Genomic DNA, 25,698 nt, shown 5'->3' on the forward strand with positions numbered 1-25,698 from the left:
ATTGAATTGACAGTAAGAGGCATCCCATGGATGATGCATTCAGTGGCTATTTTTCTGATTTGTATATGAGCATGAATGGTCTCCTAGTCCAAAGCTTTGTACACTCTTTTTGGCTAAAATCTCTATTTGTAGATGATTATAGATGTAATGGAGGAATATGGATGTGATGTATTGTACAGAGACAACACTGACGGAGGGACGAAGGCACTTTTTTTCAGGGGCAAATCATGAAAATATTTGGAAAAAGATCAAATAAAATAAATAAAATTCAGATAAAAAATAAATGATGGATAATTGTACACCGCAATGTACTGTATATGAATAATTTACTCGTGGGATTTTAAGAGAGAACCTGTAAAAATACACCTGTTACATAACCTATGTTTGGCTGGAGGTAATGTTTGTAAAATACACCTGTTACATAACCTATGTTTGGCTGGAGGTAATGTTTGTAAAATACACCTGTTACATAACCTATGTTTGGCTGGAGGTAATGTTTGTAAAATACACCTGTTACATAACCTATGTTTGGCTGGAGGTAATGTTTGTAAAAGACACCTGTTACATAACCTATGTTTGGCTGGAGGTAATGTTTGTAAAATACACCTGTTACATAACCTATGTTTGGCTGGAGGTAATGTTTGTAAAAGCATGTAAAGGTTTATTCCTAAGTGAGGCATCAGGCATCCAACCTCAGCTCTCCTGTAGTCAGATAAAATAATCCATGTTGTCTTTTAAATGCTGTGTGTGCAGCGCTCAGCCTCAGCCTTGGTAAATATAAGAACCTGCTACATTTTTCATGCCCATGCCAAGTGTAGCCTTCAATTTAACATGAGCTTTTAATCCTACGAGGGCTAAATTGCTTTTTAATGCCGGGGAACACAGTGTTTTCTAGAAGTAACTGGTGAAAAATGCATCAGGGATATGCAGAGCAAACCAGATAGGATACTTCTCTGGATTAGAGGAACAAAGCAACACTCCAGTGGCAAAGTGGAGAGAAACCAAGACGTTGTTTTGACACCTCAGTCACCTCAGTCACCTCAGTCTCCTCAGTCACCTCAGTCACCTCCAGTCACCTCAGACACCTCAGTCACCTCAGTCACCTCAGTCACCTCAGTCTCCTCAGTCACCTCAGTCTCCTCAGTCTCCTCAGTCACCTCAGTCACCTCCAGTCACCTCAGTCACCTCAGTCACCTCCAGTCACCTCAGACACCTCAGTCACCTCAGTCACCTCAGTCACCTCAGTCTCCTCAGTCACCTCAGTCACCTCCAGTCACCTCAGACACCTCAGTCACCTCAGTCACCTCCAGTCACCTCAGTCACCTCAGTCACCTCCAGTCACCTCAGACACCTCAGTCACCTCAGTCACCTCAGTCACCTCAGACTCCTCAGTCACCTCAGTCACCTCCAGTCACCTCAGACACCTCAGTCACCTCAGTCACCTCAGTCACCTCCAGTCACCTCAGACACCTCAGTCACCTCCAGTCACCTCAGTCACCTCAGTCACCTCCAGTCACCTCAGTCACCTCAGTCACCTCCAGTCACCTCAGACACCTCAGTCACCTCAGTCACCTCCAGTCACCTCAGTCACCTCAGTCACCTCAGTCACCTCAGTCACCTCAGTCACCTCAGTCACCTCAGTCTCCTCAGTCACCTCAGTCACCTCAGACACCTCAGTCACCTCAGTCACCTCCAGTCACCTCAGTCACCTCAGTCACCTCCAGTCACCTCAGACACCTCAGTCACCTCAGTCACCTCCAGTCACCTCAGTCACCTCAGTCTCCTCAGTCACCTCAGTCACCTCAGTCACCTCACCCGTCTAGCAGTAAGTGTGTGTGTGTGTGTGTGTGTGTGTGTGTGTGTGTGTGTGTGTGTGTGTGTGTGTGTGTGTGTGTGTGTGTGTGTGTGTGCGTGTGTGTGTGTGCAGCTTTATAAGCAAATTCATTAGCAGTGTCAGGTGCTACTGTACTGTACCCACAAAAGCATTAGTTGAACCACAGCATGAGTCAAAGATAGCTGTACGGTACACTCTGCATCACTGAGGTCATAGTTCAAGCTCCAACAGAGCGTGACTGAGAGCCCTTATTCTAATCCAATACTGTATCATTAGGCCTGGGTGGGAGTTGGCAGGCTCCCTCTCCATTGGTCCAGTCCACAAAAGACTTCCTGAAGGGTAGCCAACAGCATTCCTCCGTCACACCACAATGTGGTCATCAGAGCACACTAATCAGTCCACGCCAGAGAAGACCACAAAGATGTGTGTGCGCGTACATGTGTGCGTGTGTGTAAGACCCCTTTCTCCCTCTCCCAGAACCATGCCAGAGGCGGCATCTGTGAACAGACTCAATTAAACGGGCTCTAACGTTGCTAACTCCCTGGCTGGTTTGGATCTCCGAGCACCCTGTGGCTGATTGCATTGTCTATGCGCCTTTATTGAGGAGAATCCAAAGCTGTTCCCACAACAAACTGTTTACCTCCGTGTCACAGGAGGAACTCAACAGCGACAGAGAGAGGATGGAACACCCCAGAGACCTTGTTGTGCTGTTGCACCAGCTTTAAACTACTGCTGCTGCACAGGGATGTCTTCATCTGTGTGTTGAAATGCCCCGGCCTGTTTCCCCTTCCTCTCTTCCTGTCTCCCCCTACTGCTCTGTATCTCCCAGTGGACCAGGGCCGTTTTCTCCTGTGTGTGTGTGTGTGTGTGTGTGTGTGTGTGTGTGTGTGTGTGTGTGTGTGTGTGTGTGTGTGTGTGTGTGTGTGTGTGTGTGTGTGTGTGTGTGTGTGTGTGTGTGTGTGTGTGTGTGTGTGTGTGTGTGTGTGTGTGTGTGCCTGCTGTAAACTGGGCCTTTATGTCATAGCAACACGTACTGTGTGCATCAGAAGAATTCTCGCATTGATTTATACTGTCTCTTATAACCACCAGTCTTCTCTTAAATCTTGGAGTCCAAAATATTTGGTATTTTTCATATTTATGTTCTCATGTGATATCCTCAGTAATAGCAGTATCGTCATGCAAGCCAAGTAGTGCTCCAGGAAAAACATCATTCACTTTCTGTCTTTCAGATGCTGCTGTACAATGTTTATCTTTCATGTTGTCCTAACCCTGTGAGTGGAGCATTTGAGGTTAGAGAACCCATCAAATCTCCCTGCGCGTTATTGCATGATGGAACATCGTATGATATTATTGTTGGTCCACCCAGCCAGCTCCACGGCGGGCTTGCTAGTCTCCTCTGTGTCTCTCTGTGTCTTAGCCACCGTCAAATCGGCCTGGCACTCCGACCCAGCTGCTTTATCAGGTTTCCTGGAAGGATTATCCCTGAGCTCGCTCAATTGATATTGTCCCCCGATGCAGGGATTTGGGGGGATAGCCAGTGTGTGTGTGTGTGCGCGTGCGTGCATGCATCCACAGCGATGTGTGGAGGTGCAGCTGTCTGGTCTCTCTCTGGGTGAGCGGAGGGAGCAGCGCAGGCTGTCCCTGTTTGCCAGTGTGAAATCCTCTTACAGACCCTGTCTGTCTGAGTTGGGCCAGGCGCGTGCAGCAGCAGTCCCAGATCCTCTTGTTGAGGCCATGTTAGTAAGCAGAGCGCATGCTAAGCCCAGCTGAGACAGCCACTGATGATTGGACTTAGTGCTAAATGATGTGCCACTTGGCTCTTCGTGCTCTGTGCCAGCCCGCGGCCCAGCCCTACTGAGATCTGGACCTTAACAGACAGACATAGGAAAGCACACACACAAACACAAAAAAAGCTAGGCAGACTGGCTGGCAAACACTAATACATGCTCTCAAATTCACACACATCCTCTCCTATGCCCACTCCTCTCCACGGTTACTTTCAAATGCAAAACAGGACATAAACAGACTCTCATTCAACACAATGAACGCTAAAAAAACATACACACTTATACAAAACTAACAGACATAGACACAGACACACACACTATGAGAGAGCAGAGAGAAGAGAACACACTGAGTACGTCTGTGCTTTGGGATCCTTCACTCAAATAACCCCAACGTGGTGAATGTCCTGTCTCTCTCAGCCTCTCTCTCAGCCTCTCTCTCAGCCTCTCTCTCAGGCAGTGAGTGGGTCTCAGACTCACAATGTGGACATTTAGGTCTCCGGCTGGCATGGTGTGAATTTGTGGAGGATAGCATGGAATGCAGGCCTGCCCGGCCCACAGGGCCCGCGGTCTGCCAGATGGAGGCCCCTCTCAAAGGCATCTCTATTACAGCCCAGAGCCCCAGACAACCAGACCTTATGTCACGGTCACAGCGGAGGACATGGAGAGGGCTGGAGAGGCCAGAGTGCCAACACGATGCACCCTCATGGAAATGTACTGGCAGACGCCACACACACTCCCATTGACCCCATTGATAGTGCTTGATAGAAATGCGGATCAGTTGTATTTTAATATTAAGTCTTATTACAGTGCTTTTACATATTTATTACATGATATCTTATTACGTGCAGAATACTCCATCATTAGGGCCAGTAGTTTTCCTGACCATGTGACCTGACCAAGCCATTATACTGTACCTGGTGAACTTTGAATTAACTTGAATGAGGAAATGGCATCATTTGAAACCAGCTGTACACGTGACAATGCTGACAAGTATGGCCGCCATTTATTTCCCACCATGTTTGCGTTTCCTGCAGCTTGCCTCACGCCTGCCCTCACATTGATAGTGACAGATAAAGCCCCTGTGATTTTGTGGAGCGTCAGGCTCTAGCTGGCTGCCTGATTACCATCCCCACCGATAACACTGCATGTTAATCATTGTAAACATGGTGTTGTCTCCGCCAGGGCTTTGACACACTTAGCTTATCTCTAATTGTTGTAATTGCTACAAGCATTTAACGAGATCGTCCCTTAGATATGCAAAAGCCCAAAGCCCAGAGACTGACTGGGTACACAGAGCAGAAACAGAGTGTTTCTGTTTCCTCAGATCTATGGTACTGTGATGGGGTATACGATCGCTGCTCACTGTCTAGCTAAAAGCACACATCCGATGAGAGGAGCTGGAGATGAGATGAGGCTCATGAAATATTGAAATGGAGAGAGCTTCAAAGTGGAGTGGAGGCTCCCTGCTTGTCCACAGACCTCCTATGGCCCTACCCTCCCTGCCCACAAACACCCCACCATCCTCCCTAGTCCCTGCCCACAAACACCCCACTATCCTCCCTAGTCCCTGCCCCACAAACACCCCACTATCCTCCCTAGTCCCTGCCCACAAACACCCCACTATCCTCCCTAATCCCTGCCCACAAACACCCCACCATCCTCCCTAGTCCCTGCCCACAAACACCATGTAGGTCACAACCAGGGGCTCTGGCAGGGGAACTGCCTGTCTGCCTGCCACAAGGGGATGGGGCATTTTGCGGATTAAATCTCTCCCGCTTTTCTCTAACCTTCTCAAACACACACACATTCTTTCTCTTGTTCAGTCTCCTATGCTCTACCATTACCGTAGGGGAAGTTGGGGTGGAGCGGCTATCCTACCCCTCTCTCTGTGGAGCTTGACATGTTAAAGCTTTCTGTCACACACAGAGAAGGCTCAAATCTCTCCCTTCACCCCCACCCATCCTCCTCCCTCCTCCCGTCTCTCCACCGCCCAGCAGGGTGGCTACTGTAGGCAGAACAAGGCCCTTATTTAGTTCAGTCCTTGTGAAATGCAATTAGAAACCCCTCCTGGGCCAGTGGGCCTGGGTTGAGACGGGGGGGGGGAGGAAGAGGGAGAGAGAGACTTCCCTGCTGTCTGTCACCCTGCTGGCTTTTGAAGTCTGGGCCCATCTTATGTCCCCCTAGACTAGAGAGACTATCATTAGACCCCACTCTGGCGCAGTTCAACACGACCCTAGAGTGGAGGAGGAAAGGAGGGAGGGAGAGAGAGAGGAAGGGAGGAGAGGTTTGGGCTGTGGTCTGTCTCAGTGCGTACCTGACAGAATGGTCTTGATGGAGCGTTTCAGTGGCACAATTCTCTGACCATATTTCTCCAGCCGGGCAGGCAGGCAGATTGCTCTGGGCTGCAGTTTGGAGTCCATCAGGGGTCAGACACATTTTAATACAGGCCTTCCTGGTGATTTCCTCAGTGCTTTCCTGACGTGATTCCTCTTAAAGACGCAGCGGGGCAATTTCTCTCCCCCCTCGATTTCCCCTCCCCCTGGCTGTCTGGCTCTCTAATCTCCCTGTCTCTCTTCTCCCTGTCACTCTCTCCTCCTCCTGTTTCTCTCCCTCTTATTTCTCTCCCCATCTCTCCTCACTCCCAGTGTGGTGCACAAGAAAGTAACAAAAGGAAAAATATAATCCCAGCCAAAGTAGCTCTGGGTTGGAATTAAGTCATTGCTGATGTCTGTCGTGCCTCCGTGACTATGGAGATTATTAGTGAGAACAATTAAAGCTAGGGTTTGATATTCAGAGTTTTTATTTAGGGGTTTGTCTGGGGTGCATGGCTCCACTGCAAGACTTCTGAGAGAACTGGAATCAGGTTGGAATATTGAGAGGATTTCCCTTATTTTCCATCGTAAACAGCTGAAAGCTATCGCCTGGTTTTTAACAGGGGATCCTCATGAAAGCCAACCTCAATATCACTGCAAACCAGATCAAACCAGTATCTGGACCAGCTTCATTTGAAATTATTTGATCAGAAGGGTAAGCAGTTGTTTTGCCAACATTTGCATGCTATATTGTAGTTCTCATGGCATTTACAGTTTGTCAGCCATGACAGTGAGCAGATGAGAGATCTCTAACCCCTTACCAACGCAAGGAAACATTAACAACACAGTCCTGTGTGTAGGCTTGGCCGGTATAACGTATGTACAGTATACCGGGTATTTGGAAATAGCCACAGGATGGTTTTTCAATACCGTCAATACCGTATAAACTATTTCTTTGAAGTTATTTTATAAATGTGAATATTTCTAGCTACTTTTTAAGTAAATACCTGCGGTCATCTTGTGCAATATGTTAGGAGATAAAGACGATTGCATTCTTCATTTCACCTGTCACATCATTTTTCCGGTAGTACCCAGTCACGTGGTGTTTGTAGCACACAACGACGAGAGACCGGAGTCTTGTGAGTCGCTCACTGTTGTGCAGCATGCGCCAGGTGATCTAATTACATTATGGTCACAACTAAATGTTTGCCAGCTAGATATCTTATAACTATTAAGTTAACTGTCTAAAAGGTGCTAAATGCTCTGCAGTTGTGCATTTGTGGTTAGCTTCTTCCAAAATCAATAGTGACCCTTGTGTTCAGTGCCGGTATTATTGAATATCCCGATATGGCACAAGATCGGTATGAAGGTATGGCAATCTGGATGCCGCCCAAGCCTACCTGTGTGTGTATTTTCCATATATCTTTGTGTACGTACACTCAGTCGCTGGTTTATTAGCTACACCACCCTATTCACAAAAAAATGTATCTCTCCTACAGACAGTGAGTCACGTGGCCATGGCTTGTTATATAAAGAAGGCAGACTGGCATCGAGACATTCAGTTACTGTTCGATTGAACGTTAGAATGGGCAAAATGAGTGACCTAAGCGACTTTGAGCGTGGTATGATCGTCTGTGCTTGGTGCGTCGGATACAGTATCTCAGAAAAGATCACTCTCCTGGGATTTTCACGCACGAGTGTCTAGGGTTTACAGAGATTGGTGCGACAAAGAAAAAATATCCAGTCAGAGGCAGTCCTGTGGACAAAAACAGCTCGTTGATGAGAGAGATTGAAGGAAAATGGTAAAAATCGTGCAAGCTAACAGGCGGGCCACAAACAGGCAAATAACAGCATAGTACAACAGTGGTGTGTAGAATGGCATCTCGGAACGCACAACTCGTCAATCCTTGTCATGGATGGGCTATTAGAGGAGACGACCACAACGGGTTCCACTCCCATCAGCTAAAAACAAGAAGAAGCGACTCCAGTGGGCACTCAATCATCAATACTGGACAATCGAGGAGTGGAAAAACATTGTCTGGTCCGATGAAGCCCGGTTCTTGTTGTGCCATGCTGATGGCAGAGTCAGGATTTGGTGTAAGCAGCATGAGTCCATGGACCCATCCTGTCTGGTGTCAACGGTACAGGCTGTGGCAGTGGGGTACTGGTGTGGGGAATGTTTCCCTGGCACACGTTATGTCCCTTGATACCAATTAAGCCACGATTGAATGCCATGCCCCGAATAATTCAGGCTGTTCTGGAGGCAAAGGTGGGTACGACCCCCTACTAGATGGGTGTACCTAATAAACTGGCCACCGAGTGTATACGAGTGTGTGTATACATGTACAAATGTGTTTGTGTGTGTGTTTGTGCATCACTGCAGTAGAGTGGTACTCAGTGTTGGTCTGCTTGATGGGGAGGGAGGGATTGACTGGCCTGAAATTACCTGCGGCATGGCAGCCGACGCTCTGTGGCATGTCTAGAATTGTGACAAAAGGGCCTCCCTCCCGTTCCCGTTTCTACTCCGACTGGGAAAAAAGGCAAAAAATGCATTAAGGATGTAACCCAAGCGTTTGAGGAGGGAAGGTTAGCCTAAACCAATTTCCTTGTCCTGGTTTGTTTTGAAAGCAGAGTCCCTGAGAAGGGGACAGAGGACTGATGGCTCGAGGGCCAGGCAGTAGAGTGGCTCTGCTCATGCTAACAGACCAGTGCTTATATACTGCTATGTCAACTCTCAGTGATTATTGACCTCCTAGATGGAGATAAGGTCTAACATTATCCATCCCCATTCGCCTAGTGGTCCAACCGACGGCCCGGCCTGGTTCCTGAAAGCAGACTGGGAGAGATAGCAGACCAGATTACACCAGTTGCTCTATAGGCTTTTTACTTTATAGGTCGAACACCAGGAAGAAATACTTTATGCTTCACTTAGTGACATATGATGTGAGTTTCATATCTCTTAGCTCAAGGAAACATATTACCGTAGGGGAAAAACGATCTGCTACTTTTCAATTCCCGTTGTCCTAGTAGGCTATATCAGACAGATGCTTCCCTCCCTCTGTCTTGTGTCTGCCTTAATATTCAAAAACTACCAATCCCTCTTGTGTGATAAAGGCAGGTTTAAATCAGTGTGAAAGATGTGTGAAATATGGCTCATCTTTTTGCCGTGTGTGTGTGTGTGTGTGTGTGTGTGTCATCTCCCCATTAATACAGGCAATGAGTGACAGATGAATATATGTCTGGCTACGTGTCTGAGGAATTGGGAAGAAAGGCGCTGTCGCTTTCAGAGCTGCTTGTCGGGAGGGGGTGAGATTAGAAGCAGTTGTCAATGGCAGCCTAGTGCAGGCTCAGGCTCACTGAGATAAGGCTGGATGTAATGACTGTAAAAAGCATCCTCACCTCGCTTTCAAAAGGCACAGAAAAGAGATGGTAGATGATTTTGATTTTGGTGTGTGTCTTTGTGTGTATTTGTGCATGTATTTGATTATAGGATGTTCCATGGCATATAGGGGTAGTCTACCTATTTTACAGTCAGATAGAATATCAGGCCATGAATCTTATTGAGAATGGTGCAAATAATGTATGTATTTTTTAAGTGTTTAATAAGCATGTGCTTATTAAAACCTGTGTCCTTGCCACTTCTCTCCATACCCTCTGGCAATCCACACTGTCCATAGTAGACTTCTAAACTACCCATAGTAAACATCATGTCTACGAAATACATGTAGTGCCTTCGGAAAGTATTCACACCCCTTGACTTTTTCCACATTTTGTTACAGTGAGATTAAAATTGTTTGAATTGTCATTTTTTTGTCAACGATCTACAAAAAATACTCTGGTATGTCAAAGTGGATTCAAAATTATAACATTTAGAAAACATTTTTGAAAAATAAAACAGTAATATATCTTGATTAGATTAGTATTCAACCCCCTGAGTCAATACATGTGAGAATCACCTTTGGCAGCGACTACAGCTGTGAGTCTTTCTGGGTAAGTCTCTAAGAGAAATATTTGCCTATTATTCTTTTCAAAATTCTTCAAGCTCTGTCAAATTGGTTGTTGATAATTACTTGACAACCATTTTCAGGTCTTTCCATAGATTTTCCAGCAGATTTAAGTTAAACTCTAACTCGACCACTCAAGAACATTCCTGTCTTCTTGGTAAGCAACTCCAGTGTAGATTTGGCCTTGTGTTTTAGGTTATTGTCCTGCTGAATTTGAAGTTTAATTAATCTCCCAGTGTCTGGTGGATACCGACTGAACCAGGTTTTCTTCTAGGATTTAGTTTGTGTTTAGCTCAATTCTGCTTCTTTTTATCCTAAAAAACTCCCCAGTCCTGAACAATTACAAGCATACACATAACATGATGCAGCCACCACTATGCTTGAAAATATGAAGAGTGGTACTCAGTAATGTTTGGAGCAAATCCAATACAACACATAACACTTTGTATTCAGGACAAAAAGTTAATTGATTTGACACATTTTTGACAATATTTTTTTAGAGCCTTGTTGCAATTAGGAAACATGTTTTGGAATATTTTTATTCTGTACAATCTTCCTTCTTTTCACTCTGTCAATTAGGTTAGTATTGTGGAGTAACGAGAATGTTGTTGATCCATCCTCAGTTTTCTATCACAGCCATTAAACTGTATACCTGATTCTTCTCCCCGACGGTTCTTCATCTTCACAGCCCGGCCATTGTTAACTGCTTGTTCCATGTCAACCTGCCTGGAACCTCTCTATATCTATCTATCTCAGGAGAAAGCTGCTATTCTCCTCAGAACATTTCTACAATTTTGTCAAGACACGTTTCCTTTTATTGCCTCACCTCATCCTCCTCATCCACCCCGGGAAATCTTGAGCCCTATATAAGAGCTTTTAACGTATTACACTCGTTACACTTGTCGGTAATATTTTAAATGAGGGGAGGTTTTTCCGTAATGGCAGGAAGGTTCATGAAAAAGAGAGCCGGTCTCCTGTGATTGCAATCTAGGAAAAAAAAGAGTTCCTGTAAAATTAAACCGCCATTGCGGAGGTTGGAAAAATTCTCTTCTGGATGCTTTGATGCGAAGGATCACGGCCCCAAAAAATTGAATTATGATTAAACATTTTTAGCGGAGAGAAAGGGCTGATGGTGTATAGACAGAATTTACAGGCACAGACACCAATTACTGGCATACATAACATAACTCCAGACGTTATATTTGATCTCCAGTCTCTGGCAACGGCATCAAGTGCTTTTCCATAGAAAAGTGCCACTTTATATTCTTTTCTTGGCTGCGGTATTACAGCATGCACAGCTTTTTTTCTCGTTTCTGTTCGTCTCTGTCAGCGTTTCATTTGAATTAAAAAAGAATGTGCAGTGAGAGATCCGGATGTAGATTGTCTGGTGGTTGAGCTGTAATCACAGACCTGAGGTTTCTCATAAATTTGATAATGAGGCCTCCCGAGTGGTGCAGTGGTCTAAGGCTCTGCCACTAGAGATTCTGGGTTGGAGTCCAGGCTCTGTCGCAGCCGGCCGCGACCAGGAGACCCATGGGGCGGCGCACAATTGGCCCAGCGTCGTCCGGGTTAGGGGAGGGTTTGACCGGCAGGGATGTCCTTGTCCCATCACGCACTAGCGACTCCTGTGGCGGGCCCGGGCGCAGTGCACGCTGACACGGTCGCCAGGTGTATGGTGTTTCCTCCGACACATTGGAGTGGCTGGCTTCGGGGTTAAGTGGGCATTGTGTCAAGAAGCAGTGCGGCTTGGTTGGGTTGTGTTTCAAAGGACACACAGCTCTCGACCTTCGCCTCTCTTGGATACCACAAATTTGGGGAGAAAAAGGGGTAATAACAAAAATAAATAAATACATTTGATAATGACTGTTAAGGACAATGGCTTCTGTTCCTAAACCGGTGCAACAACAGGCAGCCATGTTTGTTGGTTGCAGAAAGTAGTATAAATATTCAGTGCATCATACACATCTTCGTTTTATCAACAAAACAGCACGATGCCATCTAGTTACTTGGAATGTCTTGCAATTACTATGTAATAATATGTAACTACCCAGTACTATAACTAATTTGAAACATAATTTGTCCAGTTGTTTTTAGCATTTGGAATAAGCTAAACTGCATGCTTTTACTCATTGTTGCATACTATAAAGCATTCCAGGTAACGACCTCATGAAGCTGGTTGAGAGAAAGCCAAGAGTGTGCAAAGTTGTCATCAAGGCAAAGGGTGGCTACTTTGAAGAATTTCAAATATAAAATATATTTAAATTTGTTTAAAAGTTTTTGGGTTGCTACATGATTTCATGTGTTATTTCATTTTATTTTTATAAAATGTTATTATACAATGTAGAAAATAGCAAAAATAAAGAAAAACTCTTGAATGAGTAGGTGTGTCCAAACATAAAACTGGTACTGTATATACATTAAATCAAATATCCTAGTACACACACCAAAACTGTTCAAATCAAAAGGCACATGGACAGTCCATGCATCGCAAATTCAGAACCGCTGGACAGCAACATAATACACGAAAGCACTGATCATTGGGAACAAGATCAGAGTGACTGCTAAGGCTTGATCCATACATTTTAATAATTAAATAGGTAGCCTAGCCTACTTAGCCTACAATCCATATGTGTAAATCAAAAGGCCTGATTAACATGACATCAATAACTCAGCCACATCCCAAGTTCTCGATGCCAACACAGAAATCAAAAGATGGTTTAGTAATTAGGTTAAAAGTTCTGACGAAGGCCAAGAGAACAAGAAACACTTCAGTGAGAAAACAGAAATACACTTTGTGTAAAAAAAAAAGACTTGTTTTGTTGTTTGGCTACTTGAAGAGAACTAGGACCTGTCACTCGCAGCCCACCTCTTCCAATGCATCGTGGAAAAGTGTGCATTGAATTCTACTAGATGAAGAGTCGAAATTAGTATAACATCCTGGCATTTAAACCATACTTGATTTTCAAGATGTTGCATACTATTAAACATTCTATTTTCACATACTGAGAATGTGTCATGCTTGATTGCAGTTTCCCGCTATTCGTTGATTTTGGTAGTGCATCCCCATATATAATTGATCAGTTGTTGTCAAAGCCGAAATGAGTATGACATCCGGGCATTTAAACTATACTCGATTTCCTAAATGTTGCATACTATTCAACTTTCTTTTTTCGTATACTCAAACAGCCTACTCTTTAGGACGCAAGTATGGGTATTAGGACACGGGCACTTACATTTTTTTTTCATTTTCTTCTTCCCAATATAGAAGCTGCTTGATGTTCAAAGCAGACATTTGTCAACATGGCTTCATCATATATTAGACATGGGCCCACTGACGATCAAGATGGGGCCCCTAACCCATTGCACACTTTATATTGGAGATCAAGGTGAGCCCCTAACCCAATGAACACTTTGTAATGGAGAGCTGTGTTCTTCGCGGGACCATTGTGGGATGAGGTTTAGCTCTCTGGGGCCTGGGGGCCCGGCAGTATGGCTTTGAATGGTCTCCTGGGGCCTCAGCCAGCCACGTCTCCCTGCTGACAGTCATCTATCTGGCCATGACATCCAATGTCCTTGTATATAGAGCACTAGGAGCACAGGGTTATAACACTCGGCCATTCTTTCCCTCTCTCTGTCTGCGTCTGTCTGTCGCTATCTTTCTCTTTCTCCCACTCCTTCTTTCTCCAGCACATACAGTAGGGTAGAGGGATGGATTAGCACCCTGCAGCAATGAGTTAAGTCTGTTTTCTGCTCTGTGGGGGCTGGGTGCTGTAGGGAGAGAGAAAGAGATCCCATCCTCCCTCCAATGTGACTCCATTGTTGATCCATTGACCTCCCAGACAGTGGGTTAATGCTGATTAGCCGAGGCTAGGACACGGGAACGTGCGATTAAAGGGATTTTCCAGGAACGTCCAGCATTAGTTGAAGATTGCAGGATTGTTTTGGTCTGGAGTGTCCATAGTCCGCCAGATTAGTGAGATGGATCAGATAAGACGAGGGGTGCTTTCTCTCGCTCTCTCTTTCGCCTTCCAAGCAAATAGTCCCATCAGAAATTTGCTTAATAATAGGGAGAATGCTAAAGCTGGTGATCCTCTTACAAATACAGATGGTTTGAACATGAGAAAATCACTTGTCAATGTCTGCGTTTGAGCCCTGGATCAGGTCTGATTAAGTGGGCACCATAGGTGAGCATGGATGGATCCCTGTCTTTCACCATGGTTGGCCCAGTAGCTGGTGTGGGTATGTAATCTCCTCCAGGACAGTAGAGTGGTGGTTATTCCAACAGGAAGAGAACGGCTGTGAGCTCTGAGGAGGTGCACTGCTGCTTATAAAGAGTGTTTTGTTTTCCTCCCCTCACGGTTGCAGCACCCTACTGGGAAATTCATTAGCCGCTGACATCATCTCACACTGTTGACAGTGAAAGAATATCATTCTAGTCTCAGGCCCTCCCCCTTCCCTCCCGCCTCTTGCTTTCTCTCCCTCTCTCGTTCTGGAAATGCCAAGCAGTTTCTCTGAGCTCCATTTACGCAAATACGCACGACTGTCCCGAGCAGCGCGCGGTCTTTGGAACAGTATTCGGACACTCGGAAGCAGAAAACACACGTGTGTTTGTGTTCGGGAGAGAAGTCGAACCCAAGTCAGGTTAGAATCAGGAAGTGGGAGGACCCGATCGTTGAGCGAGGATCGCTGAGGCAGCCGTTGGATGAATGGGAGTTTGTCTGATGCTTGGAGCGGATGAGGAGAGGCTCTGTCGGCGACGGAACCGTTAGCTACCACAGGACATACGCTTTTACCAGCTGAACATATAATGAATGTGGAGTCCCCTTTTGGCTCAAGGTGATTCTAAGTGTGATTTTGTCTCCCTCTTTCGCAACAGAGGAAATTGGTCTGCGCTTTGTTGGATTTTTTTGCTCTGTAGGAGCGAGCTGTCGACTCTCTTGTGGTGTCTGTGGACGCAGCCTCTTTACACGTCCAGATACACATTCTCCCAAGGATCCTGTCTATTCGAATCTCGGATATTTTCAATACAAGAATATTGCGAAATAGATTTGTATTCCACCCTGAACTGGACACGAAACGCACTTAACGGGATTTAGCGACCCAGAGTTGTTGCTGATGCTTTTGCTGGCAAGACACGTCTTCCTTTGTCCGAGAGGAACGGTAGCTTTTTAAGCGCTTCTCGTCTCTCGTTGGAATTGTCTTGGAAAGGGCTTCTCTTTTCGCATGGCTGTCATCAATTAAAACGGAGTTGAATTCGCCGCCTGTTTGTGGATTACATTATTCGACGAGCAGAATGTAAAACGGGGCCGTATTTTCTAGACCACGAAAGTCATATATTTGACTTGTTATTTTCCTTCTTGCCAGTTTCGCCACATCAAAGGTATGCGCGTCGCGTTTCTTTATTCACGTAGTCTACCTTATTATGAATTTGCCTGTTTGGTTATTAGTTTATGTATATTAACGACGAATACTGTGTATTATCAATAGATTTTATTGAACAGAATAAAATGTGTAAGATCTGTGTGGCTATTGCAGCATTTCGTTTTATAGGCTACTAATAAACATATTTATAATAACGCAAATGTGTAATATTCCTATGTGAAAAAGGCCGTTTTTACCGTTAGTATTTGAATGGTGTCTATCTGTATATTTGCTGTGTGCAAAAGGGAAATATCCGAACTGAATGTGCTTCAATCAAGTCTGTCTATTTCAATCTGCCGTCATACTCTTTGATATGCTACTCTCGTTTTAGTTTTTGGAATTACGAGATAGAATTATATTTTATGGAATGGCAAAACCTCTTTCTGCTTTCCATGCACCTACACATTTTAATTCGGATGAATAGATATACTGAAATGCCTATCTCTTACCATGGAATGTACTGCACCCTAAGCAAATTAATATTTAAATGTTTTCTGGCTTCAGCAGGGGCGTATCATGTTTGTATAGAAAATAATTGATAGGCTTTAGCCAATGTGATATATGTGACATTTGTGCAATTGTCATTCAGTTACGGAGCCCGTGCCACTGTCCATTTGCAGACAAGCGGTGGAGTCTTCATTTTCTGTGATAATGTCTTCTGAGTTGTTTTGAATTAGGCTCATTGTCAAATTCACGTCCCGCGACTAATATCTAATATATAAACGAGCATCTTTCAATAGTCTACTGTCATCTGGTTTTATACTTCTCTGCGACAAAAAGTGAAAACGCTATGAAAGTGACATTTAAAACTAGTGCGTTCAATCTATTATTCCCTAGTAGACTCATCCATGGCACGCATACATTCGTAGGGATTGTAACAAGTCGGTCTTTCACCTTATTCGTGGGACTGAATTAGCCAACGCCTCTTCGACAGCACATTGTCACCTAAAAACACTTTAATTGTCTAATACTGTGTAAATTCTTAGCACTGAATGTTTGCACAATAACCTAGCAATGTTAATGTACGCCCTGCCACACCGGGCTCGAGATGAAATGTGCTGTTGTGTCATGGACCAACAGTGCCATCAAGTGGCCGTGATGTGCAGTGCGGAATGTTTTGCTCCCGTTAGATGGATGGTACGTATGGCCTGTTGGGTCTTTGACTATGAAGCCCACATGTTTAAGAAGATGTGCTGATGATATCGTCTTTCTCTCACACAGGGCTCTGATGCCAGCTCAGAGAAATTCTTCAGCACTGCTGCAGTTAAAGGTATGAGTTCTTATGTGTTTTATGTTGCAATTTTATATAATGGCAAAATAATTTTCATATGACAGAATCATAATGTGTATTCAGTTTCATTGTTTATTATTATTAGGACATTGGCTGGTCATTGTAATTCTGCATTGGCTCAGTGTATGAGAGCCGAGAGAGGCATGTCTTTGCAGTCTATTTGTATATCCAACAGAACCAGAGCTTGGTAATGCATTTCAGGCAAAAAAAAGCTTCCATTTGCAGTGCAGCTCTGTGTAACACAGGTGTGAAATATCAATCTGTGTTCACTCACGTCTAGACGTGACTGAAAATCCATTTAGGGTGGTCTATTAAATGGAATCGAATTGGATACAGTGTGATGAATGAGAAAATCCATATTAGTTACTCACTCAAATAAACACCATGCAGAGTTTTGATATGCCAAAATATATTTTACTAGTCCTTTTAAAGGGAAATACATTGAAAATGAAATAATAAACACAAAAATCTATTTTGAAGCATAAATGAGAATTCTGGAAGACAAAAACACAGAGTAATAATCATTGAGGTACATTTAACGTCCCATATCACAGAGCATTGAGAAGCAGTATTAGTTAGTTAACATGCCAGGAGGAGGGTTAGTGTTGTATTGTATAGGAGCCAGAGGAGGAGGAACCAGGAAGTGCTAATTCAGTAGGAAATGAAGTCAGAAGGAGGGCCTGGCATCTGTTTATGACCTCATTATCACGTCACTAATTTGCTGTTAAAAGCAGCTAGTCCCATTTTCTACGTTCAGATAATGTGTTGAATGGACATTCCTCTGTAATGGTGGGTTACTATAGGCTTTGATGGGGGTGGAGGGGGGAGTGTTAGGGGAGAGGAGGGGCTGGAGGAACAGGGGTTATGACCCTTTCAGAGAGCAGGAGAAAGAGGTGCTGATTGGTGCAGATAGGTTGTTGTTTCCCTCCTCTCCCTCTTTCTTCCTGCACTGTGCTCTATGCAGAGTCCTAGGACCCCAAACACATTTCCCACATTCTGGCCTTTGATTACCTCCAGGGCTTGATTTGCGGCGTCCATCGGGGGCTCAATGGCCATGCTTGACAGGGAGGCTTCCTTTTGAAGGCACCTCTCTGTGAGGAGATTTGGTTCCCTTGAAGGGACTAAGACCCCCTTTGTGCGTCTTAAATCAACACGGGCCGCCCTCTTTACCCCTCAGTGAAAGGGGGAAACAGTACACAAATGCACTCTCTCCCTCCCTGGTGGATAATAGGCAGTCCACTCTCTTGGCCCCTATTTCCATTTAAATATAAGACCCTTTTCTTTCTTTTTAACATCCAAGTTCCCTCCTCCTCCTGCTCCACTCTGCCAAATGCTAATTCCTATTGCAATCACAAAAGGTGAGTAAAAGAATCCAGGTGCAGGAGAACAGACGCCATTGGTATTTTTATTGAGGGAAGTGTTGAGATAAAAGGAGTGGTGTGTTTTTTTGTTCGATGGGATTACCACCACTACCAATACTACGATGCACCGACCGAGCGACCAACCGCCTCAGGACAAGAAACAACTCCAGGAAAAAAGGGAAAAGCTTAGAAGAATGTCAGTATTTGCCCCGAGGGCAGGTGCAAAAGGTCTCTGTTTGTTTGGTGGTTTGTGCTTTCTTGTTGGCACACATCAAATGCTTATTGTTGTTAATGTTCAACAGGGGCTTGGAGGGCCCAGCCACGGCACTGGGAAACAAAGAGGTCAACTGATGGTAGCAGCAACAGCACTTCCATAGACAGGAGGAAGTCAACCTCACTGCTGCTGTCTGTGGAGGAGCACATAGCTCTGCTTGGTGATATGAACACACCTAGACTAGTGAAACTATAAAGGAAAGACAACCAGCTGAAGCTTGATTAAATCAAATTGAACTAAAATGACAAGATGTCTGCCGAGGAGTAGAGCATATTATTTGAAAATAGGAATTCAATTTATTCTGTGCATATAATGACGTAACATACATTGTTTTAATTACACTGGAAGTCTGGCTGGCACAGTCATCAGGAGCTGTCTCTCATCAACAACAATCATATATATTTCTGACATTTCATAGAAATCCTAGATCGGAGAAACCTGGCAGAGCGTTGTGATTGGCCTGTTGATGCCTGACTCAGGTATGGTCTGGTCTGTAAGACAGTCAGGGGTGACGACAACCCTCAAAAAGAGACTACTTGCTGCTACATCCCTGGCCTGTTTCTTACAGACCACCCTGTGGTGTTTCAAACCTCCAGACCAGATGCATAGTTCACCATTTCCCTCTATTGTACAGTGGGAGACCATGGGAGTGTGTCTCTCTGGTCTGATTACTGACTGTTAGCTCACAGTGGTGGTCAGTCTCATCTAATCAGTTTCTCGGCAGCCTCTACCTCCCAACAATGACTGCCCTGCCTGGCAGGCAGCACCACTCACAGTACAGTACAGCACAGTCCTAACAGCTAGCCAGTCACCTCACTGGCTACTTATTGCCTCTGACTCTGGCGTATTTGCAAAGAAATCCAACTCCTGACTGATTTCAGTGTTTTAGTTGTTGGATGTTGATTTGCTTCCAGCCTCGTGTCACCTTCCTCACGCCTCACCACTGATATCCACTGTGTGGAATTGTCGGTTGTGTTCGCTTCACATAGTCCCCCACTCTCTGATGCTCTTTCTCTTCCTCCCCCACCCCAGTCTCTCTCTTCCTCCCTCACCCCAGTCTCTCTCTCTCTTCCTCCCTCACCCCAGTCTCTCTCTTCCTCCCTCACCCCAGTCTCTCTCTTCCTCCTTCCCTCCCTCTCTCTCCTCTGTCTGGGCTCAATTTTCCTAGGCGCAGCCTTTATTAAGGAAGAATCATTACACGTTAGATCTAATTACCGAGCCTGTCAAAGCGCCCGCAGGTGTCAGCCTGCCTGCAAGCCTCATTCATTTAGTCTCCTGCAGAAGATTAGAAAGACAAACCAGCCATATGCTGGGCCAGTTGAAAGAGCTTGATGCAGTCTTCAGGCTGTCTGGTTGGTTTCCAACCCTTAACTGATGTTGAGGTCTATATGATGGTGTCCAGGCCTAGTTTAGCTGTGTGTGTGTGTGTGTGTGTGTGTGTGTGTGTGTGTGTGTGTGTGTGTGTGTGTGTGTGTGTGTGTGTGTGTGTGTGTGTGTGTGTGTGTGTGTGTGTGTGTGTGTGTGTGTGCGTCTATGTGTAACTGTGTGTGTGTGAGACTGTGTGTGTGTGTGTGTGTGTGTGAGACTGTGTGCGTGCGCGGGCTGCCCAGGAAAGGATTATAGTGTGTCAAAGCCTTGTCTGTAATAAGAGAACATATCAGGAGAAAAGCCTCTGTAGATAGATTTATCAAATGATTAAAGGTCCAGTCCCACGCGTGTAATCTCTCTTCAGCACTGTAACACTGACATTCTTTATGATGTTGTCAGGCCCCACAGCCCAGCCCAACCCTGAACGCAGTTATGTCATTGGAGACCACAGCCTAAACAGATTACAGCTGATTTGTTCGAGCAGGTAATGAGGTAATGAGGCCCCATGAGGTAATGATGTTTAGCTAATGCTAAATGTTTTTTTAGAAGCAGCAGGACAGAACCATTTGTGATGAGTGCTCTAGTGATGGTTGTCATCTGTAAATAAGGTTCATGATGAGTCATAGGTCTGTTTCAGTCCAGACTGACTCAGTATTGCACAGGACCCCACACAGACAAAAACACACACTGACTGGATTATATCATTGTTACTGAGAGGGAGAAAATATATAGTGACATTGCGTTGGTAATTTGATTACTGTGTATGCCAGATGATACGGTTGAAATTTGATGATGTGTATTCCTGATTTACGTTAGTAGCATTTTCTTTTGCTTGCTTTGATACAGGGGAATACAGGGAATCTCAGACAATGTCATTCTTTCTCAGCCAGTAATACTTTATAATTACAAATTAGCCACCAATGAATTACATTGTTATTTCATAACATTTCATCATAAACAATTCCCCTGTTTGACATAATGGTCTTTCCCATGGCTCATTGTATATGATAGAAGGTTCAGTCTGTAGGGGGGGGTAAATACTAGGACAGAGGGTGGTTGCTCTGTCTCCCCTCCTGTCTCTGGGTTTCAGCTGAATGGCTGATTTCACCAACACTTTACTGGAGCTAATGTGAAAATCAAAAGGTGCTATGGCGAGACCAAGGGAGCGGCGCCAGCGCCAGACGAGACGTGCGTCGTCGAGTGTGTCTGCCTTCAGGAGGGGAGAGAGAGGGAGAGAGAGAGAGGGAGAGAGAGAGAGGGAGAGAGAGAGAGCGAGAGAAATGTGAAGGTGTAATTTGCAGCGCTGATGACATTGTTTTGAAAAAAAGAAGCGAGGGAAAGAGAGAAAAGCAGAGGGGAACTTTGTGGCAGATAACGGTTTGAAGAGCTCCCTGGATTGTCATGGAGAGCTCTTCAGGCAGCGGAATGGCCTCTGAGTGTTTTACTCGTGTGGGAGGGAACTGAAAGGTTGACTTTCCTTTCTCTCTGGCTGTACTGTATCACTCATGAGCTGTGGGCTGCCTCCTTCTACTGTAATAATCTCAGATGTTGTAAAGATGCTTTAGGGATCCATTACACAGCTGAGCTGGAGCAACAGTCAGTGTGTAGATGATGATGACCCATGCAGGGGATTAGGAGGGTCAGTTAGCCTTTCACAGCAGCACTAGCATTGGTTTACACTACAGCAGCCACAGGCTTTACTGTGCTATGTCCTCCGTTTGACCTCAACCTTCTGTGCGGGTTTGGGTTTTGGAGATTAGGACAGAATTTGACCTGGTACACAGTGGAAAGATGACCTGCCTCTGATTGGTCTTCTGTGTGTTCCGAGGCACGGCATTGGCCAAGGACAACTTGTTCTCATCTGGTAGGGTTGAGAAGTCATTCAGAGGACGCTAGCTGTCCCTTCCAGACGCAACACTGTAGAAAAAAAGACAACAATGTTGGAGTATACAAGCACTGTTATTGTTAGTGTTATATAAACACACCTACACAGCCACTACAGTGAGTGAAGCACTGCTCACAGAGGTCCGTTATATTATCCACATATCCATTAGCTTTAATTGGAAGAATCCAATCTCCAAGTGTACAGATGATTTGTCTCTAAAACCAGGTTTATTCCATCTTCCAAAGAGCTCTCCTTGGCTGTATTTACTTTTACTTTTAATCTATCCCTATGGACGTATAGGTTAGCTCAATATCCTGTGTTGTGTGTGTGGAGGTAGATGTTGCCCCACTTCCCTCCTCCCCTTCGTCGTGCCTGTGGCTGCAGGGTAAAGAGAGGCTGTATTTCAGGGCCGTGAAAGGAGCCGCTCCAGCCATCCACTGATACACAGCCACACAAAAGGTTAACAAATCAAGGCCAGCACTAGGCTGATTTACTGCCACACACTGCCACAAACAATGGCCACCCCCTGATTTCTCTCACTCGCTCTCTCTCCCTCCCTTCTCTTTTTCTTTCTCATCATGAGCTGTTAACTATATCTACCACTATATCTATATTTATACTCAAATTAAGCAGTGAAATGAATAGAATTGTACTATTTCTCCCATTTAAGGCAGGCTTTGTACCCTGGTGTAATGAATGTGCTGCTTTGAGAGCCTGTTAGTGAAGAGGCTTCAGTGGTAGAGCATTTACTAGATCTGAAGGTGATGGTGTGTAGAAACACACACACACAGCGCTCCAATCTGGCCCTTCTCCTTCCCCAATCCCTCTCCTGACACAAAGAGGTCATTGAGAGTTTGTTCCCAAAGTCCCGAGGTTAGAGGCTTAAGTAAATCCATCCATCTTCATTCACTTATTTCCGCACCACCAGGACCGCTGTAGCAGGCAGACCAGAGCGGGGACTGAGGGAGGCAGGCAGGGAGATTGTGTAAACACTCCAATATCCGACATGCCATCGCTAAACCAGAGAGCCTGGAACCCATCACAGGCCATATTAAAGGCTACCTTCTCAAACACAAACGTTTGAATGGGCCACACTCCAGAGATCAAAGTTAAAACCCCTCAGTGTTCCCCTGTCTGCCTGCCCCAGGGAGATATGTGTGTGTGTGTGGGGGGGGGGGGGGGTTGAAGGAAAGCCAGCTATTCTCTATACCCTCATTAGTCTCTGTTTCAGTGCCAAGCTCTCTACTCAACTGGTGGAGTTTGGTTACAAAGACAATATTGGAGCTGATGATGACAAATTTGCATGTTGTTAGGCTTGGCTTTGTAAGTCAGTGTGGATTTTGGACTTGAACGGAGGAAACTGTGATTCTAGAGTTTATTTGTAGATTGTTTGTGATATGGATACTATAATGGATTTATAACACTGTATACTTGCGCTGGTACAAAGTGTACTTTTCTCTCTGTTCTCTCTGTACTTGGATAAACAGCCATGGCAACATTTTGCAATAAATGTATTTTACAACCTTAGAGACAGTAATTGTAGGGAACTGAAATACAAATGAAGCTTATCAACAAGACCTGTAGATGGGAAATACGTGCTTAATCAATTTTCAAACCACATAATTCTCTAGTATGGTTTTTGGGGTGATTTTAGTGAGCCATCTCAAGAGGGTGTGTCAGTGAAGTGTGTGTGATGGATGGGGGTCTGTTGATTGGTGGAGGTGATGAGAAAATAGCACCACTGTCAGTCTCAGGGAGAACCCTGTCACATCACCCCCACCCCAACCCCCACCCCCCACCCCCCACCCCACCCCGTACAGGTCAGCATCCATCCACTGATCTGACGTTACAGGGTGTGTATGCGTGAATGTGTGTTTGTCCTAATGTGGCGTCATGGTGGCCGAGGTGTAATGTGTGTCAGGAGAACTGGTCTGCACCAGTCCTCCCTCGTTACCATGCCGATGCCTGGATGGATTTGTTTACCAATACCAGCCGAAGCAGGCTAGCCTCTCCTGTCTCCTGTTTCCTCAACAGCCTACAGTATATCTGTCAGTCTCCTGCTCTCTCTGTAACCGAACAACTGCTATTTGATATCAGTCTAATGCAGATGTGGATACATGTTATGACTGGAGGGTACTTGGAGCTCCACAGAAATGCGTATTCAGCCTGGCAGACTGAAATCCTCCGACATTATGGGATTAACACACAGGATTAGATTCCCTGGTTGTGATTACTGTTAGATTACTGTTTCACTGTCAAGAGGTTCACCCTGAGGACATCAGCAGTACCCGTGGCTGTGCTCTGCGTTGTGTGAAGCAGGATTGGAGCTGTGCTATGGATGAGTGTGATCTGGGAAGGGTAAAGTCTCTTAGTAAACGTAGCCTACCAGTGCTGTACTGTACTGCAAGCCCCATAGGGAGGCTGTGTGGAGTTTAGAGAAACGGAGACACCATTTAGGGGTTTTGGTGTGTCTGGGCAGCCAGGATTTTCTTTCATATGGAAGCAGTTTCCTGTGTGAAGTGCATTAAACCTGATGGAAATCTCCACAGTCCCTGTATAACCCTGGTTGAGATATGGGATCTCCAGTCTACTTAGATCCATCAGCCTAGAGGAAGTGGAACCCAGGCAATGTTGTTGTTACACACAGCCATCTGGGTTCAGAGATGGAAGGTTGTGTTTCTGTAGGGGGACAGGTACCCGCTGTGAACAGGCTGAGGGAGAAGCACAACACATGGGTGGGATACCCCATCTCAATCCCTCTCCTGTCCACCCCTGTGGTCCCAGAGGACGGGCAGGGTTACAGGTTAAGGGGGGCTGAAACACTAAACACTGAACTCTGGAGACGGAGGATAAAGTTGGAGACACACACAGCTGGTGCCCAAGCTGGTGGGAGAGATGGAGTGAGAGGGTGAGGGGGGATCTGGCCGGGTTGATGAAAGCATTGCTTTAATTGCTCCCCCAAGAGAAGAAGTTAGCTTTTTTCCCCTCTCTCTCTCTCTCTTTTCTCTGACTCAGAAATATGCAGGATTCAAAGCAAGGGCCCGAGGGTCAGTCGGATTAAACCTGACTACAGTGTTAACCCAGCAGCCACGACCTCACCTCTGTGCTGTTAGTTAGCAGCTCAAACCTGACCCAGATAGGCCTACATGTGTTTCCAGAGAGGGCATAGAGGACATGCTTAATCTGTGGTAGGTTATGTGAGTATGTGTGTAAAGTTAGTTATATAAATTGGAAAAGAAAGTCTAGCATGTGTATTTGATATAAGCAAGGTCTAATGAACTGTGAAATGTTCAATTTTATTACCATGCAGCCCCATTGGTTCTCCCTCTCCGTCTCTGGCCAGGATTTTATGTCTTCTGAAGCACATCAACATCCCCCGGATCGTTGCCATCTGTTAGAGATTACTCCGCTCCGCTCTGCTCAGGCCTCTCCTAGCGGGAGCTATTTGATTTCGGGGTTTTAGAGTTCCTGCTTTATTCCATGTGTCAAGTTTTTGTGTAAACACCGCCGTCCCAATGCCGACATCTTAGAAGAGGGGCTTTTTCAGGCCTTTTCAAAGGGAAAGCAAAGCCAACGGGCCGTTGCCGTGGTGTCAGACCCTGGTCTGATTTACGCTCTTATTGGGGCTGCATTGAGACTTCTTTGGGGCTGTTCTGGTTGATTCTCTTGGGCTGTGAAGTCGCGGAGAGCGAGGCGGAGGCCCTTCCCAAAGTCCCAGAAGCCCCTCTCTTTCTCTGCCATGCAGTGTTATGATGTATGAATCCCCCAGCCAGCCCTGACACCACCTGCCTGCCCGGCGGGGCCATTTGGAACCCCACACCTCCCTCTGAGAATTGAGGATTGAGGAGGAAGCCACGGCAACAGAGGCCGCATTGTTCTCCCACCGGTCCACCGTAACGTAACCCTACCCGGGGCCCGCCGCAATTCCGAGGGGGAATATAGGGCTACCCCCCACCCCCCCACCCTAGCCGAGGGGCTTGTTGAGAGAGGAGCGAGGTAGCTCTGTTTGGACTGCTCAGCTCAGTTCAAATAAACAGTTCACATCTAACCCCCTGACATTCTAGCCTCAGAAGGCAGCGATCACACAGCCAGAGTTCATCAGCATCAAACCCCACCGACCCAACCCGCCCACTCGCCGCCATCCAGCCGCTAATTTGCGGT

General features: G+C 45.6%; 1 protein-coding gene across 1 annotated transcript in view; it reads left to right on the plus strand.

Annotated features, from left to right (window-relative positions):
* Nucleotides 1-25,698, plus strand: part of LOC106567958 (autism susceptibility gene 2 protein-like) — a 491,043-nt gene that overhangs the window by 434,957 nt on the left and 30,388 nt on the right. The window contains 1 exon segment of the mRNA XM_014137879.2: nucleotides 16,580-16,628. Coding sequence (XP_013993354.2) covers nucleotides 16,580-16,628 — 49 coding nt within the window.

Source organism: Salmo salar, chromosome ssa13 (assembly GCF_905237065.1).
Source record: "Salmo salar chromosome ssa13, Ssal_v3.1, whole genome shotgun sequence".
Classification (NCBI taxonomy): domain Eukaryota; kingdom Metazoa; phylum Chordata; class Actinopteri; order Salmoniformes; family Salmonidae; genus Salmo; species Salmo salar.